This window comes from Euprymna scolopes, chromosome 20, assembly GCF_053919585.1.
Source record: "Euprymna scolopes isolate OS-2025 chromosome 20, ASM5391958v1, whole genome shotgun sequence".
NCBI classification, from domain to species: Eukaryota; Metazoa; Mollusca; class Cephalopoda; order Sepiida; family Sepiolidae; genus Euprymna; species Euprymna scolopes.
This window is the reverse complement of record NC_136501.1, coordinates 11,350,228-11,368,144: the sequence shown is the minus strand read 5'-3', so window position 1 is coordinate 11,368,144 and position 17,917 is coordinate 11,350,228. Positions and strand designations below refer to the sequence as shown.

At 32.6% G+C, this 17,917-nt stretch overlaps 2 protein-coding genes across 8 annotated transcripts in view; one reads left to right on the top strand and one right to left on the bottom strand.

The window, feature by feature from the left end:
• LOC145241317 (uncharacterized) overlaps nt 1–17,917 on the bottom strand; it is a 148,138-nt gene that overhangs the window by 19,746 nt on the left and 110,475 nt on the right. For 3 of the 7 annotated variants that reach the window (XM_080104131.1, XM_080104133.1, XM_080104134.1), the window contains exons 2-3: nt 4,367–4,844; nt 4,194–4,251 (exon numbers count right to left, since the gene is read on the bottom strand). The exons of 2 other annotated variants lie outside the window; for them this stretch is intronic. In XM_080104131.1, coding sequence (XP_079960257.1) covers nt 4,194–4,251; nt 4,367–4,837 — 529 coding nt within the window. In that variant the 5' untranslated portion in view covers nt 4,838–4,844. Of the gene's footprint in view, nt 1–4,193; nt 4,252–4,366; nt 4,845–9,400; nt 9,782–10,667; nt 10,780–17,917 lie in introns of those variants that run through there. 2 more of the 7 variants (XM_080104132.1, XM_080104130.1) reach the window with 2 other exon arrangements.
• LOC145241319 (uncharacterized) overlaps nt 9,886–17,917 on the top strand; it is a 31,051-nt gene continuing 23,019 nt past the window's right edge. Inside the window, exon 1 of the mRNA XM_080104135.1 lies at nt 9,886–10,668. The gene's annotated coding sequence lies outside the window, so the exon portion shown is untranslated. The remainder of the gene's footprint in view (nt 10,669–17,917) is intronic.

The window sequence follows — 17,917 nt, the reverse complement described above, 5'->3', positions numbered from 1 at the left end:
GGAAAATGCTAAGAAATCCTTAATTTTCATAGCATTTTACACAAAACTGACTTTGAAATTCTATTTTTATAAAAAATTTAATTAAAATGATATATTTAGATGAAATACATTGAAATAAAAGTAAATGCATAAATTTTAATTATGAATCACAACTAACAAAATATCTTAACTTTTACTGCATTGATTAAATAAAAATTGTAAAAAAAAGGCTGATTAGCGACTAAGTCTTAAATTTTTTTTTTTTTTTTTTTTTTTTACAAGGTAGTCACCACTTAACAAGGCCTGGAAGCCACTCAGGGATAAGGGTTATTGTGTGTACAGTACGTTAATGTTGGAGATTTGATAAAATGTCTTACTTAAGGAGGCGGTTCATCAGGAATTTGTTCACACTGGACTTGAAGATATCCAGGTTGTAGTAAGGTGGGAAACAGGCAACCGGAACAGAGTTCCACAGGCGTGCATTTCTAGGAAAGAAGCTTTGTTCATGGAATCTACGTTTTGATTTTGGCACCGATAAGGAGTGGGGAAAATTTTTGACAGTGGTTTCAACTAGGCGAGTGTTTATTGTGAAAGATTGGCGAGGGGTGGGGGACAAGAGATTGGAGTTCAGACGAGCATCTGCCATAGTAGTAACGATAAAACAAAGACAGGCTTGCAACGTCTCTTCTTTGGGTGAGAGGTTGCAGGGAAGAGAAAAGGGCATCACCCACTAGGCCACAAAGCCTATTTTGTACTCTGTCAAGGCAGGATAGGCTGTTTTTAGCAGCTCCTGCCCAGATGTGGCAGTAGTACTCCATCCTTGGACATACTTGGCTTTTATACAGATAGAGAATTGCATCAGGGGTGAGATATCTTCTGGAGCGGTAGAAGGATCCTACCATTTTTCCAGCGATCTTGGCAACTGACCTGATGTACATATTCCATTTCAGGTCAGAGGTAAAGGTCAAGCCCAGAAGCTTATCAAAACATGGAGCTTCCTCTAGACGAGAGCCACCCATATCAATTGATGCCAGATGGGGATCAGAGCATTGATGATGTAAAGCTTGGTTTTAGATGCATTAAAAATAACCAGCCACCTCTTCCCCCACTGTACCACACGCTCAAGATCAGAGGAGAGAGAATCTGAAAGAACTTTGTCATTTACTGCCTTGATACGAATGATTTAAGTATGTGTTTTGGGAGATCATTGATGTAGATCAGGAAGAGAGTTGGGCCTAGGATGGACCTCTGATGGACTCCAGCATTAATATTGATGGCCTCTGATTTCTGCCCATCAACTACTACTCTTATGAGCCTATCGGAGAGAAATGATTTTATGATCAAGAAAACATTTCCAGTTATACCATAGCTGGAAATCTTGTGAAGTAGGCCCTTATGCCATACCTTATCGAAGGCTTTTGATATGTCAAGAGCAATTGCCCTAGAGAGGAAGCCTTTGTCAAGAGATTCACTAATCCTATGAGATATAACAGTTAGCACATCTGCTGTAGATCTTGCAGAACGGAAACCATATTGCATGTCACTAAGAAGGTTATTTCTGCTGAGGTGGTTGACTACTTCTATATTTAATATGGATTCCAGCAGCTTACTCATGACACACAGAAGACTTATTTGTCTGTACTGAGAGAGAGATACGTGAAGATGTATTACACAATATAACAACTTGATACAAATTAGAGAACCATGTATTTTAATTTTTATTAAACTTAATAAAAACTATGTTATAAAACTAAATTGTTCTGTGTAAATTCGAAAAAAATGAAGGTCTAATTTGTGGCACAATGATTTTGTAATAATGTGTCTATGTTTTGCTTCCTGCCCATATATTACTTGTGAAGCTTCTGTTAATTTCACAGCTCTTTCAATTCCTTGTGAGTGGGCAGGTGATTTAGGAAATTCTAGTTTTGTTCCTATCATAGACAATTTTACCAGTTCTTCACTTGTAAAACATTCTATAAGTGCAGGTTCACAAACTCCAGTTTGAGAAAGATCAAATTTGACCAGTGTGTAGCTGCAAAATTGATAGCAGTAATTTTTTTCAGTCTTTTTTTTTTTTTTTTTTTTTTTTGGTTATTCACTATTTCTGAAAAAAAAATAAAAAACAAAAACAATTAAATTTTTTTTTATATTTTTGTGATGTAATATGAACAAAACTGACTATTGTTTGGGTAAATTGAGATAATAAAATTTAATAGATAAATATTTACTTACCTAACGGACAAAATCTTTTTAATGGCCTATTCTCTCACATCCAATTCATCTGAATTTATCACAGAAATTATATTTTCTGGAAGTAGTGCAAAAACACTATATTTTAAACTGTTAAAAACAGTATTTTGAATTTCAGTTGATTGTTGTTTTGTCCTCTGAATCATTAAAAATATACTGCTGTTGGTTAAAAAAATTGTCAGTTTTGATCTCAAACCAACTAACTGTATACACTTGGATGATAAATTTGATCAGAATGTTTAATTTATCATGGAGTGTTTGAGGAGAGACACCACTGGTCCATAAACAATGCAATTCTCTATCTATATAAGAGCCAGGTACGTCCAAGGATGGAGTACTGTTGTCACATCTGGGCAGGAGCTGCCAGAAAGGACTTATCCTGCCTTGATAGGATTCAATATAGACTTTGTAGCCTCGTACGAGATGTCCTTTTCTCTTCCCTACAACCTCTTTCTCACAGAAGAGATATTACAAGTTTGTCTTTGCTTTATCATTATTTTCATGGCAAGTGCTCGACTGAGCTTCAATCTATGGTTCCCCCATGACAAACTTTCACAAGAAACATTTGTCTAGCTGAAAACACTATCAATAATTCTCCCCACTCTTTATCTGTGCCTAAACCTAAACATAAATTCCATGAACAAAGCTTCTTTCTTAGAACTGCACGCTTGTGGAACTGTCTTCCGTTTTCCTGCTGACTACAATATGGTTGTCTCCAAGTCCAACGTAAGCAAGTTCTTGATGAGCTGCTCCACTTAAACTAACAAACTTACCAAATTTCCATTACTAAGGATTACTATATTGTCCAATTGACTACTATACACTATTTAATCCTTATCCTCGAGTGAACTGGGCCTTGATAAGTGGTGATGCCTATGTAAAAAGAAAAAAAAATCTTGCTTGATTCAAGGGCCCAATTTTCCAAGCTGTATATCTTGGATTAACTTCTTGGGAAATGCCAATAGAATACTCAAAAAGTAGCCTCTGGTCTCCACTTAAATTACTTGTTTCTTCAGCTGTCAGATGATGATCTAGTGAGCCATTAATGTTTTTAAATTCTACTCGAGACAAATCTTGATAATTATTGATACAAAGTTATCTCAAAGGACCAGTAAATGTTGTTGGGCTTCTTGTTGTTCCATCAAGCGATTTAAAAATTGCTCTAAATGGCAGTTCATTTTGATGAAGTGAACAGCCAATATTATGTAATTTTTTGCTAATTTTTTTTTTCAAGAGCTGTAATAAGTCCTGCTTCACAGCCAGTGTTTGTACTGATATTATCAACCAAAATTGCTTTTATAGTATCCACATTGTTATATTCTGTTAAAACTGCAGCAATATCTTCAGCTAAGAGAACACCAGTTGCTCCCAGATTGGGTATCACTCTATGGGTAAGATATTTGCTCCCTGTTCCTGTTTCCCTGGTGAAAGTTAAGTGGCGTTCTGCTCCTTTGTTTTTCACAATTTCCCACCATTTTCATCCACAACTTCTTTGTATTGTGAAGTGTCCTCAATTCTACAATCAATTCCAACACAAAGTAGATTTTCATTTTGATGGACATGCTGCAAATTACTGGATAGTTTTATTCTAGCTTTTTGTCTATCAATTTTGGATTTATCTAAAATTATGTCCTTTAAATTTAATTTTGGGTGAAGAAGGCCCATATGTTTAAGGTCCAGCAGAAAGGCATTAGCTAGACATGCACCAAGATTGGAAGATACATCACCTCTGATGAGTTCCATAGAATATCTTGGCATTTTTAAAAGGCTGTAAGGTCCCTTTATCTGTCTTCCTGGATCAAAACTGTCATCTGTTGTTCCTTCACTAGAAGATGACTGTATTGAAATATTTGGGGAAGCTTGTTCCTGTCTTTCGTTCTGCCTCTCCAGTTTACCCACTTTAACAGACTTTTTGTATTTTTTTTTTACAGCATCTTTATCGATAGGTCCCAGTTGATAACTACCTTTTGGCCCTGTTTTTTCTCTCTGGTCTTTTAAGTATGCTCTGCCCTCCAGTGGAACCTGAAAATTGCAAAATGTGCAGGTTTAATAATAGATTCAGAATAATAAATACAAATATTTTATTTTCCACAAAAAGGGAACATAATTGCAGGTGAAACTATAAAATTAATCTTACCTTCTTGTCAGGAGGACAAGTGCAGACTATGTGCCTTGTTTGACAATTTTCTGTCTTGCACTTTACTGCAAAGTCATCACATCTCAAGACAGAAAGTTTACAGCTACAAGAAGATATATCAAACAGTCTGTCTAGCTGGTCATTCATTCTTTTCACTTTGATTGCTGCAAGAGATTTCCTGTCAATCTGTTTGGCCCTCTTATAGCAAAATATATCGACCTTCTGTCCTATATAACGTTCCCTTAACAAGGGTAATTGTGGATTGACTGCTTGCCAAATACTAATTATTTCCTTGGCAATTAACTTAGAGATGTTATTATTGTTGAAGTTGGGATAACTGTTTTCGAGGAAATAACTAAATTGGATGACTTGTCGTAAAGTTGGGAGCGCTGTTTTATCCAAACGACAAGGTGGACCAGCAAATCTTTGTGAACCACGGGTTACAACCGAACGTCGCGCTTTTACTGACATTTTAAATCTGAAAAGTAAAATAAATAAATGGATGATAACCGAAGGAAACTGTTTTAGGCTATATTCCAGTTTCATATGTAAAAAAAAAAAAGTGCTAGCTATGATAAGAAGTAATGAAAAACTTTGTAGAGTTGAATTAGATGTACTGAAGAGACAGGACTGGGTCATTCCATGTCAAATCCTCCAAAAATATGGGATTTTAAAACCTATATCCCCAGATCTGGCAGTAGTTTGCACTGCAGATAGACAATATAGGAACTAAGAAATCCTGAAAATTTGAGCACATAACTTTAAGCAGTTCCTGATTTAGAGCATTTTTTTTTTTGGCGTTAGTCACATAATGTGAAGCCCGGGCGACAATTTTGTGATGTTATTTCTTTGAATATTTTCTAATTGAAAGATCGTTTGGCTCTGAAAATTCATCCAGGTAAGTTTTTTGACCCAAAGGAATCCAAAAATGGCATCAGATTTCTCAAAAATGAAGCCTTATAGAGATACTAGCGGAGGGGAGGGGGTACTCGGTGTTGCCCGGGTGTTCGGAGGTGTGTATGGTTTTGGGTAAATCAAAACTCCGGGGGGGGGGGGGGTAAAAATATAAAGTTTTGATAGGTTAGTACGAGGATCGAACCCGAACCCGAACCCTTGAGGAAAAGTTGGAAATTAAAGTGAAAAAAAAATCGTGCGACGTTAACCAGTGGGCCACCGCAACAAATTAACGGTGTCACGTTTGAATTTGAGTAATAAAAACAGAATTGACACGTGGCCGCCGTAAAAGTTAACTATTAATGAGGTCATAGAAGTAGCGGACTAAACTTTTGCTCTGCTTCTATGTGACCTCATTAAAAATGAGGTCAAATAATAGAAGGAGCTGACTTTACTTTTGCTGCGGGGCAGCTTTTGGGTTTGTTTACCCAACTTTGACTGTTTTTTTCACCAAGATGTTGGGGAGGGGGAAACCAGCTCCCCATTTTCCAGATTGAATAGTAATTGTCTGATATATGGAGTTTGGCCCCACATTGATCAAAGCTGATTGTTTCTGGACGTTTTCCGGTGCGATTGCCGGGAACGCTGCCTTAGCTTTGAATTAGTTTCGCTTTTTATACGAAAAAGCTGAACACAAGACTGGCTGAAATAGCAATAATTTTGTAAAAATCGACGTAAATAAATCTAGAGGCGACCTGCGTTCCAAAATTGTAGATATTATTATATAGGGGGTATATAAACAGTTCTAAGTATTAGAATGAGGTGCTGTATGATATTAACCCTGATGACGAGTTTCATTTTAGCCAATGGGACACAACCGGCCATGCAACATTAACATATGCAGAATATAAAGATCTGTTGATTGACACCTTTGATAATCTTACTAGACATTCATATTTAACAAAATGCCAAGCCAGATACTTGAATCAAAAGAAAGAGAATCGTTGTTCCAATAAGGTCCTTGTTCTGGGAGACTTTACAGAAAACTTCCAATTTTTAATTCAAGACGAAATTCAAAGTTATCATTGGAGTAATGAATATTGCATCCTGCACTCAGTGGTGATTTATTACCAAGATTCTGACAGCAGCTAAAGCACATTTGTTTTATTTCCAATAACAAAACCCATGACATTGCATTCGTGTATCAAACTCAGACACTGACTGTTCACTTAATCCAAACCTTATTACCGCATGTGAACAAATGATAGCTGCGGGGCTCAATATAAGAACTTCACGAATTTCATCAATTTATGCTCGCATCAGGAGGACTTGGGTATTAAAGGTGAGTGGGTTTTCTTCGCCACCAGTAATGGAAAATCCCCTTGTGATGAAATTGGTGGTTCAGTAAAACGAGATGTGGCCAAGCAGTCATTCCAATGGCCTCTAAATAATCAAATCTTTGATTATAAAGCCATGCTTGCTATCTACCAGATGTCTGCCATCCATTTCTTTGCGATCAGTAAGGAAACCATGGAGAAGGTGAGAAGTTGCTTGAAGCAAGGTTTTCCAGTGCCAGGAACCAGATCTAGTCACATTTTTGTACCATTGTGAACAGCACAAATTGGCCATAAGTTGTCCAGTGTGAATGAACTATATATTGATATTCATGACTAACTTGCCATCAATTCTTTAGATCTCTGACATCACACCAATCCAATATATAACCTGTATTTATAACTCTTTCTGGTGGGTTGGTATTGTGAATGAAATAAATGCAGAGGAAGGTAATGTAACTGTCAAGTTCATGCATCTCCATGGACGATGCAAGACATATAGTTGGCTGCAGATTGATGGTACATTGTTTGTTCTCATCAAGAAAATTCTTTGTGTTGTATCCTCAACAACATGTAGCGAAGGACATACACAATTACTGACCAAGAGTATAAAAAATTTCTGCATTTACATGACATAAAGAACACAGCAGCATGTAAATGTTGACTTTAGTTGTGAAATCTACTAGTTTCTGAATACCATTTCACTGCAACTTTATCTTTACATATGCAACTTTTTTTTTTTTTTTTTTTTAATGGACGCCTGTTTATGAAATTTGGCATGAATGGTCACTCCCCTGACTTAACCCCATACAGTTCGAAACTGCTTGTTTCCCATAAAGGTACTTCTCTGAGAATAGTTCAAATTCGTTTTTGTGTATGAAATAGTATGTTTGCTCGAATAGGGGCCTAGCTAAAATAAACAGCCCTTATCAAAATTGCTATGTTTTGTATAAGAAAAAGGAACAAGGGGAAGAGTTAAAAAAGTCAGAAAATGAGTGTACATGGTTTTTGAATGGTCTGAAGACTTTTTCAAAAGTTTTTACTTTCAACAATGTGAGTGAACAAAAGAACTTTTAACCATTTTTGGTGGAGACACAATTAAATGTGCAAGATAAATATATGGAGAAAAGCTTTGCGAGAACTACTTTTATTGTAAATATCTTATGGAATTGAGCCTGTTTACTTTTAGCATCTGGCTTATTCCAAAATTAAGGTATGACATAAGTTTAACACATGTCTAAATTATCACATCCAATAGGGGGAGGGAATATTTTTTCACTATCACCAAAAATATGCTCAACTTTCAATAGAAACTGAGTGAACGAAACAAGAACTTTTAACCATTTTTGGTCCAAAGATAATTTATTCTGTTTAAAATATATATATATATATATATATATATATATATGAAAAAAGTAATGTGTTACCATGCCAGCGACACCGTTTTTTTTTTTTTTTTTAAATTGGATTTTGGGGCACATGTGAAAAATTCCAAAAACCCTTAATATCTCTATAAGGCTTCATTTTTAAGAAAATCTGACGCCATTTTTGGATTCCTTGGGTCAAAAAAAAAAAAGAAAAAAAAAAGAAAAAAGAAAAAAAAAAAAAGAAAAAAAAAAAAGAAAAAAAAAAAAAAAAAAAAAAAAAAAAGAAAAGAAAAACTTATCTGGATGAATTTTCAGGGCCATACGATCTTTCAATGAGAAATGACATCACAAAATTGTCGCCTGGGCGTCACATTATGTGACTAACGCCAAAACAAAACCGCTTGGAGTTATGTGCTCAAATTTTCAGGATTTCTTAGTTCCTATATTGTCTATCTGCAGTGTAAACTATAGTCAAATCTATGGGTATGGGTGTCAAGCCCTTTGTGATTTGACACAGAATAATCCGACTAGACCAAATTAGAGGCATAGTAGTGCTTAGTTTAGACATCTTTTTTTAACAGACTTCAGCTCCTCCTATAATATGAAGGTATCCATAAAGCGATTCATTTTTGCTGTAGCTGGACCATTTTAAATGAGTGTTTAGAGTTTGAAAAACCGGTGCTTGTGCATATATATTACCATGCTATTTTTAAGTTAAATTTAATTTTTCCGATATTTGTTTATTAAATTGTTAGGTGAAAGTACAAAATGGTTACAACACACCCTCCTCTCCCCATGTTAAGAATGGCTTTCTAAATAAGCAAGTTATTTAAGCACAATAACATTGATGCCGAAAAACCTTATCTACTCGTATTAAACTTTGTAGGTTATCTGATTTTAAAACTATAACTTTAGAAAAATACTGCTTAAAAACCATTACTCCCTAGAAAAAAAAAAAATAAATAAATAAATAAAATAAAAATTTTGCCACTAATTTTCTGCAAAGTAATTTTTTATTTAGTAGAAAAACTTGAAGATTTATCTGGTTATGTTTTCTAAAGAATGTGTAGAATAAAATTGGATGTTTATGCATTTTTAGTACCATGCTATTTTAAAAGTTTTTTCAGGTTAAATTCAAGTCTTATGCTATCTTAATATATATAAGTTGTTAATAGAATAGTTATAAAACACCGTCCCCTCCCCATGTTAAGAATAGCTTTCAAAATATTAAGGTTATTTCAGCACAGTACCAAAAATGCATTTTTTGGTACTGTGCTGGCTGAAATAACCTTAATATTTTGAGCTAAAATTCTATGAGCCATTTTTTTTTTTTTTTTTTTAAATATAAAACTGGAATATTACCATACTTTAATAAAACCTTCAAATATAATTCGATGTGAAATCGAAAAACAAATTACAGAAGTAAAATGTTAACTTACCAACAACGGGAAAAATTTCTTCAGCGGATAAAACAAATACGTTTAAATTTATTGCAGACACTTAAAATATAATAAATATATATGTACAACTCACTCCGCCATATATATTTTAAACAAGCCTTTTTAGTTTCTCCTTTCAAAATAATTTGGTGTTTAGCCTAAACTTATAAATTATTTAAATTAAAGATAAACAAACGTTAATTTTCAATAACAATAACGAGCGTGTGAAATACAACGGTGAAATCTAAGATGTCCCCACCCGAAAAAAGTTCCTGAAATGAAAAAGCAAACTTCAATCGCTATTATTTTAAAAACACAATTTTGCTTTTATAATAAATATTTATTTTATTAATTAATTATCCTCACTCATTTTATTTAAAATGTAGTTTAAAACATATTCTAAATAATGATTCCATTTTCTTAACGATACGGATTGTTTTGATGACGGGACGTACTTGACAATTCACCGAAAAACTTTCAATAGCTGCAATTTTTCAACCTTTTTAAAGTCGTTTCCTCAAGTGAAAATAACGATTTTCAAAAAATATTTCGTGTAGGTACTTTTTTTTATGTCAAACCATAACTAGCATTACCAGTGCATCACCGGAGTTCCAAAATCGACCTGCCCTATTGCTAAGAGTGGAGGTCACAGGTGTATCGCCAGAGAGGAGCGGGAGGGGGACAGAAATAAATAATTGGTACTCCTGCAGTATTTTACCCACCGATTTCACGATCTTAGCCGAGCGTTGATCGACATCCGTCGGAAAACGCCGGAACATGGCGAGCGGTACGATACTCTATCAGCCAATCAGGGCGCTTCAAACGAACGCGCAGCAGACGAATAATTTTCATTGAAATTACACACATAGCGTTTCATTTCAGTTATTTTATTGTTCAAAGTAAAAATACACAGCCTTTCATTTCAGCTATTTAATTTAGCGATATCAAATCGCGGAAGGCTACCCGGTTGGAAAGGAGCTTCTTTCCACATCCTCTGAAAACCCTTTGCTCCCTACTTTGCCTCTACAGTCAGTAGAAAATCTTCCAGTCGGAACTAAAGATAAACAGTAATAAAAACAAAACAAAACATTGTTGTTACTGTTTAATAACGTTTTGTTAAAAACAAACAAAAAAAAAACATTGAAGTGTTTATTACTGTTGCTTACCCCCCCCCCAAAAAAAAAAGCTATCGGAAAACAAAATGAACAAAAAAAAAAAAAAAAAATATTCAACAAAATAAATTTATTTTACTTTAAAAAAAACTTACGGTAAGTGTTTGTGATTTATTTTATCCAAATTTTTGTGTATTAATTTTATCCATTTTGTTGTGTGTGTGTAATATCTTTTCCTTGTAATGTTGTTGCTATTTCACATACTTTTAGCGTTCTTGCACCGTAGTTCCGAATTCTCGGCTTTCGTCGGCGTTAACGCCGAAAGCGTTCGTCAACGCTCGGCTAAGATCGTGAAATCGGTGGGTAAAATACTGCAGGAGTACCGTGGCCACAATTTCTTGGGGAGTGGGGGGGGGCTTTCTTTCCACCCCGGAAAATCCTTTAAAATTACCACTAACGTTTAAAATTCCAGGAAACAAGTAGTTTCCAAGATATGAAGAAATGCAGTGCAAGTGCACTCACTTCATGGTCATTTTTTTTTTTTGAGGGGTGGGGGTGGGGGTCTGCGGTTTGTTTTTCGTTCTTTTCTTTTGGAGAGGGATATTATCATATTCGATTATAGAACTTGTATAGTTTTTTTAACAGGCGCTTATGAAGAACTGTTTAATATTTTACAAAAATTCTGCTTACATTTTGTGGGAGGCGGTGGATAGCGTGGTGGTGGTGGTGGGGGGACGTTGGCGGCCGCGGCCGCCACAACACCCTCCGCCTCTCACCAAATGTAAACAGAATTTTTGTAAAATATTAAACAGTTCTTCTGCTCGGTTACTGTCGGCGTGTTACTTACGTTAAAACGGTTAAGTAAACTGCATAAGCACCCGTCAAAAAACTATACAAGTTCTATAATTGAATATAAAAAAAAGAAAGAAAAACAAACCGGCAGTCTCCACCCCTCCTCCCTCAAAAAAAAAAAAAAAAAAAAAAAAGTGACCATAAAGTGAGTGCATTTCTTCATAGCTTGGAAACTACTTGTTTCCTGGAATTTTAAAGGATTTTCCGAGGGTGGAAAGAACCCCCCCCCCCCAAATCGTGGTCATTTTATTTTAAATTATTATAGAAAAGTGATCCAACTTTTTTAAACTAATATTTCTTCAGATCTTGGAAACTACTCGTTTGCCGTAATTTTAAACGTTATTTTCGTTTTCAGCGACCCCGAAAACATAAGAGTGGTAATTTTAAAGGAATTTTCGAGGGTGGATAATTCTTCATACTTACCCAATTTGTATTTACTTTTACGGTTCTTACTAAAACCTAAAAAGACGGTAAAACTTGTCGAGAGCGCTCTGTTTTGGGGTTGTTTTGAAAATGGAACGGAAATTTAAATTTCGTTCCGTGTTATTTATTTTTTGCCAATGCGCCAATACAATCAAAAAGTAATCGAAAGAATAAAATTCAACAGTCGTACTACAAGATTATTTGGTACTTCTACAGTTTATCGTCAAAAATTGAGACGCCATTTTTTCAGGCACCTGTTGTGAAAATCAGAGAGAAATCAGGGTACTTTTACAGTTTTATCAAGACATTAAAAAAATGAAAATATCGAAAAATTAAATTGTATGTATCCGTTATGGAACGAAGTTCTCTGAAAAAAGAAAAATTTCACTTAATTTCATCAAGTAGTTTGTTTGTTTTTTTTTTTTTTACAGCGGAAAAACACGTTTTTATGAGAGCGCGTTAAATCTAGGATTTAAAAAAAGATTTGTTTGAATTTTAGAAATGCCAAAGGGAGATTACTCCAGTTAAAGCGCTGACACCCCTCCCCATCTTTAATACTAGCTTTTCTTCCTAAAAATCGAACATTTTCTCGGTATCATAACAAATTGCTTTTTCGCTGTAAAAAAAAAAAAAAAAAAAAAAAAAAAAAAAATACTTGATGAAATTATTTTTCGGAGAAGTTCGTTCCATAACGAATACATACAATTTAAACTTTTTCCGATATTTTCATTTTTTAATGTCTTGACTAAACTGTACAAGTACCGAAATCAGTATTCGGTACTAGTGCAGACTGCAGAGTGATGATCCGGACGTAAATAATAACGTTATTATTTAAAAAGCCATTCTTAACATGGGGAGGGCCGGGAGGGGAGGGTGTTTTGTACCTATTCTATACTTCAACCTTACAATTGAATAAAAAAAAAACAAAAAAAAAACAACAACAAAAAAAAACATATCATAAAACTTTAATTAAACTTGGAAATACGATTAAAAATATAGCGCGGGTTTGTATTACTGTACAGTGTACACATAGATTCGAAAAAGTTGTCAAAAAACAAATATATAACAAATAAATGTTATCAAAGGCAAGATAAATTACTTTTCTACCAAACTGGATATAATTTTCGTGTTTTTATTCAATTTAACATGTTTATTCAGCTCAAAAACCATATAGTGTTTACCGATGTATTGGAAAATTCAAAATGGCGGCCGACTCTCTCTTTAACACGGTAAGTTCGGAAAAAGGTATAATAAATAATAAACTAGACAAAATACTGTTAGAAATTTGCTCAATATATGTTACCGTGACATAACTTGACATATATTCGGTGGTTTTTTTTCGAATCTATGTGTACAGTAATACAAACCCTCATTGGGTTCTCATTTTCATTTTCTGTTTTTAATAATGAGATGGGATGGTGTTTTTTTTTTTTTTTTTTTTTTTTTTTTTTTCCGGCTGAACAGTTCGCTTCATTCAAAATATCAACTGACACTTTTTCACAGTTTTTTATCATAAGAATTTCATTTTTTTCTTCACTTTCTTTGAATATTAAAAAAAAAAAAAAAAAAATCGCTGACATTTTTTCCCCCAGTTCTATTTTAAATCTTGCTTTAATTCAAAAATTGTTTATTAAAATTGTTTATTAAAATTGTATTTTCTTGCGCGTTTTTTTTTGTTTTTTTTTCGAATCTTTTTGTTCGGAAAAAAAAATCTTATTTTTATTTATTTGCCGTGTTATTTGACCAAGGTATCTTAATACCCGGAGTCCGTGGAAAGTTTAAATATGATATTCATTTTCAGCGTACTCGAAAAACAATAAAAGCCGTAATTTTAAAAGGTTAGTGTTCAGTTTAAATGTTCTCTTTTATTTATTATTTTTATTTGGTGCAAGTCTATAAATGGGCCACAACAAATCTTTTATACAATAAAAATCTGAAAAAAATCTTTATAATGTACGTACTTGTTACTGCATGAAAATGTCATATTCCAAAAATCACGTAAATCGATCAAGTAGTTTTTTTTTTTATTTAAGAAAATCAAATATTATCGGACGATTCATCAAAGAAAAAGCCAAGCGTCATCTTCTTTGAGAGATAACGCAACTAACGACCCCTGGCGGAAATATGGGTCAACAAGGGCAGTACATGCAGACCATCGAATATTTTATCAATCAAGTACTTAAAAAAAATTTTTTTTTTAAGAAAATCAAATTTGTATATATTCAGCTCGAAAAACAGTGTTTACCGATGTGTTGGAAAATTTAAAATGGCGCCCGACTCTCTTTCATACGGTAAGTTTGGGAAAAGGGGTTATAAAAAAAAACTAGACGAAATACTGTTAGAAAGTTGCTCAATATGTTACCGTGACATAGGCCGACATATATTCGGTGGGTTTTTAACAGTATCTTGTATATTTTTTTTATTATTTTTAACCCATTTTCCCAAACATACCGTGTTCAACAGAGAAGCCGGCGCCATTTTAAATTTTCCAATACATCGGTAAATATTGTATGTATTTCGAACTGAATAAACATGTTACATTGAATAAAAATACTAAAAAATTTAAGTAGAAAAGTAACTTATCTTGCCTTTGATGACATTTATTTGTTTTTTGACAGCTTTTTCAAATCTATGTGTACAGTAATACAAACCCAAAAAGGGTTTTCGACATTCAAAAAAACAATACAAACCCAAAGACACACTCTCTTTATTAAAAGAAGTCAATTTATTTATTTATTATTCCTAGAAATCGTAAAAATTGATTTTCTTAAAAAAAAAAAAAAATAAATAAATAAATAAATAAAATTACTTGATTGATAAAATATTCGATGGTCTGCATGTACTGCCCTTGTTGACCCATATTTCCGCCAGGGGTCCTTAGTTGCTTTATCTCTCAAAGAAGATGACGCTTGGCTTTTTCATCGATGAATCATTCGATAATATTTGATTTTCTTAAATGAAAAAAAAAACTACTTGATCGATTTACGTGATTTTTGGAATATGACATTTTCATGCAGTGACAAGTACGTACATTATAAAGAGTTTTTTCAGATTTTTATAGTAAAAAAGATTACTTGTGGCCTATTTATAGACTTGCACCTTTTATTTTCTTGCGAACCTGAAATATTTAAGGGAAATTTTTACGACGTGCCCCAGTAGGTGTATCAGAATTGGGGGGAGGGGGGGATTTTTGACACCCCTAACAGAAAACTGCGAATAAAATACAAAAAAAAAATCGTAATTTCTCTTTTTAAAGTGGGTTGTTTATTTTCTGTATGGAATATACTTCCAAAATAAACTATTAAAGTTGTTTGAAAAATAATAGAAATATTATTTTTTAGTTTTTAAAAAACTGTTTACAAAGTGCCGGTGCGCGTTCCACTAGGTGTATCAGAATTTTTGGCCAAGTCGCCATAACAAACATTTGTTTGAATAGACACCTATACGTCTATCAGATTATAACAATATGAAAATGTAATTTAAACCCGTAAATTTTATTTCAATAAAACAAGCAAAGACCAAATTTTAATATCATAAAAGCTTTAATAGAGAAATAAACAATTTTATTTATTTTTTCCTTGGATTTCTTCACTTAACATTTCACGGAATGTCGAACAAATAACACGAGTTGAATCTTATGATATTTATTTAACTGGCAAAACATCACTTACCTGTTCCACATGACTAAGATATGCTTTCTTTTAATCTTCCTGTATGAGAATTTATTCATATTTATGTATTATAATCCATGTATTTTTTAAATGGAAGGATTTTTCAACCACATGTCACGGTAAATCGTCGTATCGATAATACTAGTTTCGTCCATTAAAGAAACCGGATGTTACGATTCTCACTTTGTTATCTACGGAAGCCTATAAGTGTAAAAAAAACACTAATTCAGAAACGTTAGTAATCTCGATATGGGAATATATTCCTTCAAATTTTCCACTTTTAAAAGGGAGATAACTTATCGTCCTTTTTTTTTTTTTTTTTTTTTTACTGTTGGCGTTTTTATGCTATAATACGTGAAAACTGGTATCTTTTATTTTTGGATTTACACGGATTACAGATTAACAAGCATAGTAAATGTAATATTTTTTTTTTAATATCTCAAAGAAATACTTGAATTTTTGATTTATTATACTATAAATCTGCATTATTCGGTATCGTCTTTTTTTTTTTATATCGAAAAAAAAAAAAAAAAGGAAATCGGGAATTAAATATAAAAATATACACTGACCGAAAAATATTGACTGGAAAATTCTAAACAAAAAATAAGCTTCCACTTAAAAAAAACAAAACAAAAAAAACGTGGTTATCGAAAAAAAAAAAGGATTTACACTTTGGACTTTACAGGTAAATTTGCACATAACTGTTCTTTTTTTGTTTTAAAGTTGATTATTTTATTTATTGATGTTTTATCTTCAATTTGTGATATATAAAACTTGTGCACAAAAATTAATTATTAAAATTCTCAGACATTTCAAAATGGGGGAGGGGGGTGAATTTATAAAACAACGTTTGTCTAAAATATTATATTCAGTTTATAGGAAAGAGCATAAAATTTCACATTCACCCTGAAAAAAACGTAAAAATTGAACCAATAGAAATTTTTTTAATAGATTTTTAAAGTTTAAAAATTGAAAAATATTCAGCTCGTAAAAATCAATTGATTTCATTACGTAAAAAAAAATGACTGCCTGAACGCACGCATGCACTTTGTAAACACTGTTTTTTAAAAAATGAAACATAATATTTCTATTATTTTTTAAACAACTTAAATAGTTTATTCTTCTATAAAGAAAATAAATAACCCACTTTAGAAAGAGAAATTACGAGTTGTTTATATTTTATTTGCAGTTTTCTGTTAGGGGTGTGAAAAATTCCCCCCAAATTCTGATACACCTAGCGTTCCACCAGCCATTTTTTTTACGTATGAAATCAATTGAATTTTACGAGTTAATTTTTTTTTTTCCAATTTTTAAACTTTAAAAATCTATCGAAATTTTTGTATTCGTTCAATTTTTACGATATTTTCAGGGTCAATGTGAAATTTTACGTTCTTTCCAATAAACCCAATATAATATTTTAGACAAACTTTTTTTTTTTTTGGAATTCACACTCCCATTTTGAAATTTCTATTAAAAATTAAATAATTAATTTATGTACCAAAGTTTTATATATCACAATTTGAAGATAAAAGATAAATAAATAAAATATTCTAATTTAAAACAAAAAAAGTGTTTTTTGGAAATTTACCCGTACAGTCCAGTGTAAAACCTTTTTTTTTAAAAAGCATTTTCTTTTTTTTTTTTTTTTTTTTTTTTTAAATGAAAGCTCATGTTATGCTTATATCGTCAAGTAAATACCGGACGCTGACGGCAATTTTTTCTATTTCATTCAATGTTTTCTTTTTTTAGATATTTAAAAAATATCCAGTCGATAAAGTAGAAATAAGATATGATAATCAAAAACTCGTGTATTTCATAAAGAAATCGGTCGACTGGATTTTTTGTTTAACGGGAAAAACTTATAAGTGATGTGTGCTTTTTTTTTTTTTGTTTTACCCACAGAGAACCAAAAATACTAATTTTGGTTAGCAGCACGCAATAAAAAAGATATTAATTATGTCCCTTTGACGAATCCATATTTGATAAATTGCAAATTAGCAGCACCTTCATTTATGGCGCAAAACGCGTTACAAAAATGCGATTTTCTATGACCCTCGCTTTAAAAAATCCTTTTATTAAAAAAAAATACATGGAATTTAAAATATAAATAAATTCTTAACAATGAAGAATGGAACTACCCATTTAATAGCATTTTTTTTATAGGTAAGTGATTTTTTGGCATTTTCGAAGCAAGTTAAAATACGTTGGTTTTCTTCAAATCTTTTTTAAAGAAAACCGATTTAAACAAATATTGCATAATTTGCTATTAAAGCTGTCTTTTTTTAAAAATTTGGTCTTTGCTCCTTTAATTGAAAAAAAATTAGGGCTTGAATTACATTTTTCTAGTTATAAGCTTTGAAAGATAGTAAGTTGAATTATTAAAGTTTTTATCATCATTTTTAATGGCCGCTTCTGATACACCTAGTGCCCCAGTGTATTATAAACACCCCCACCTCTCC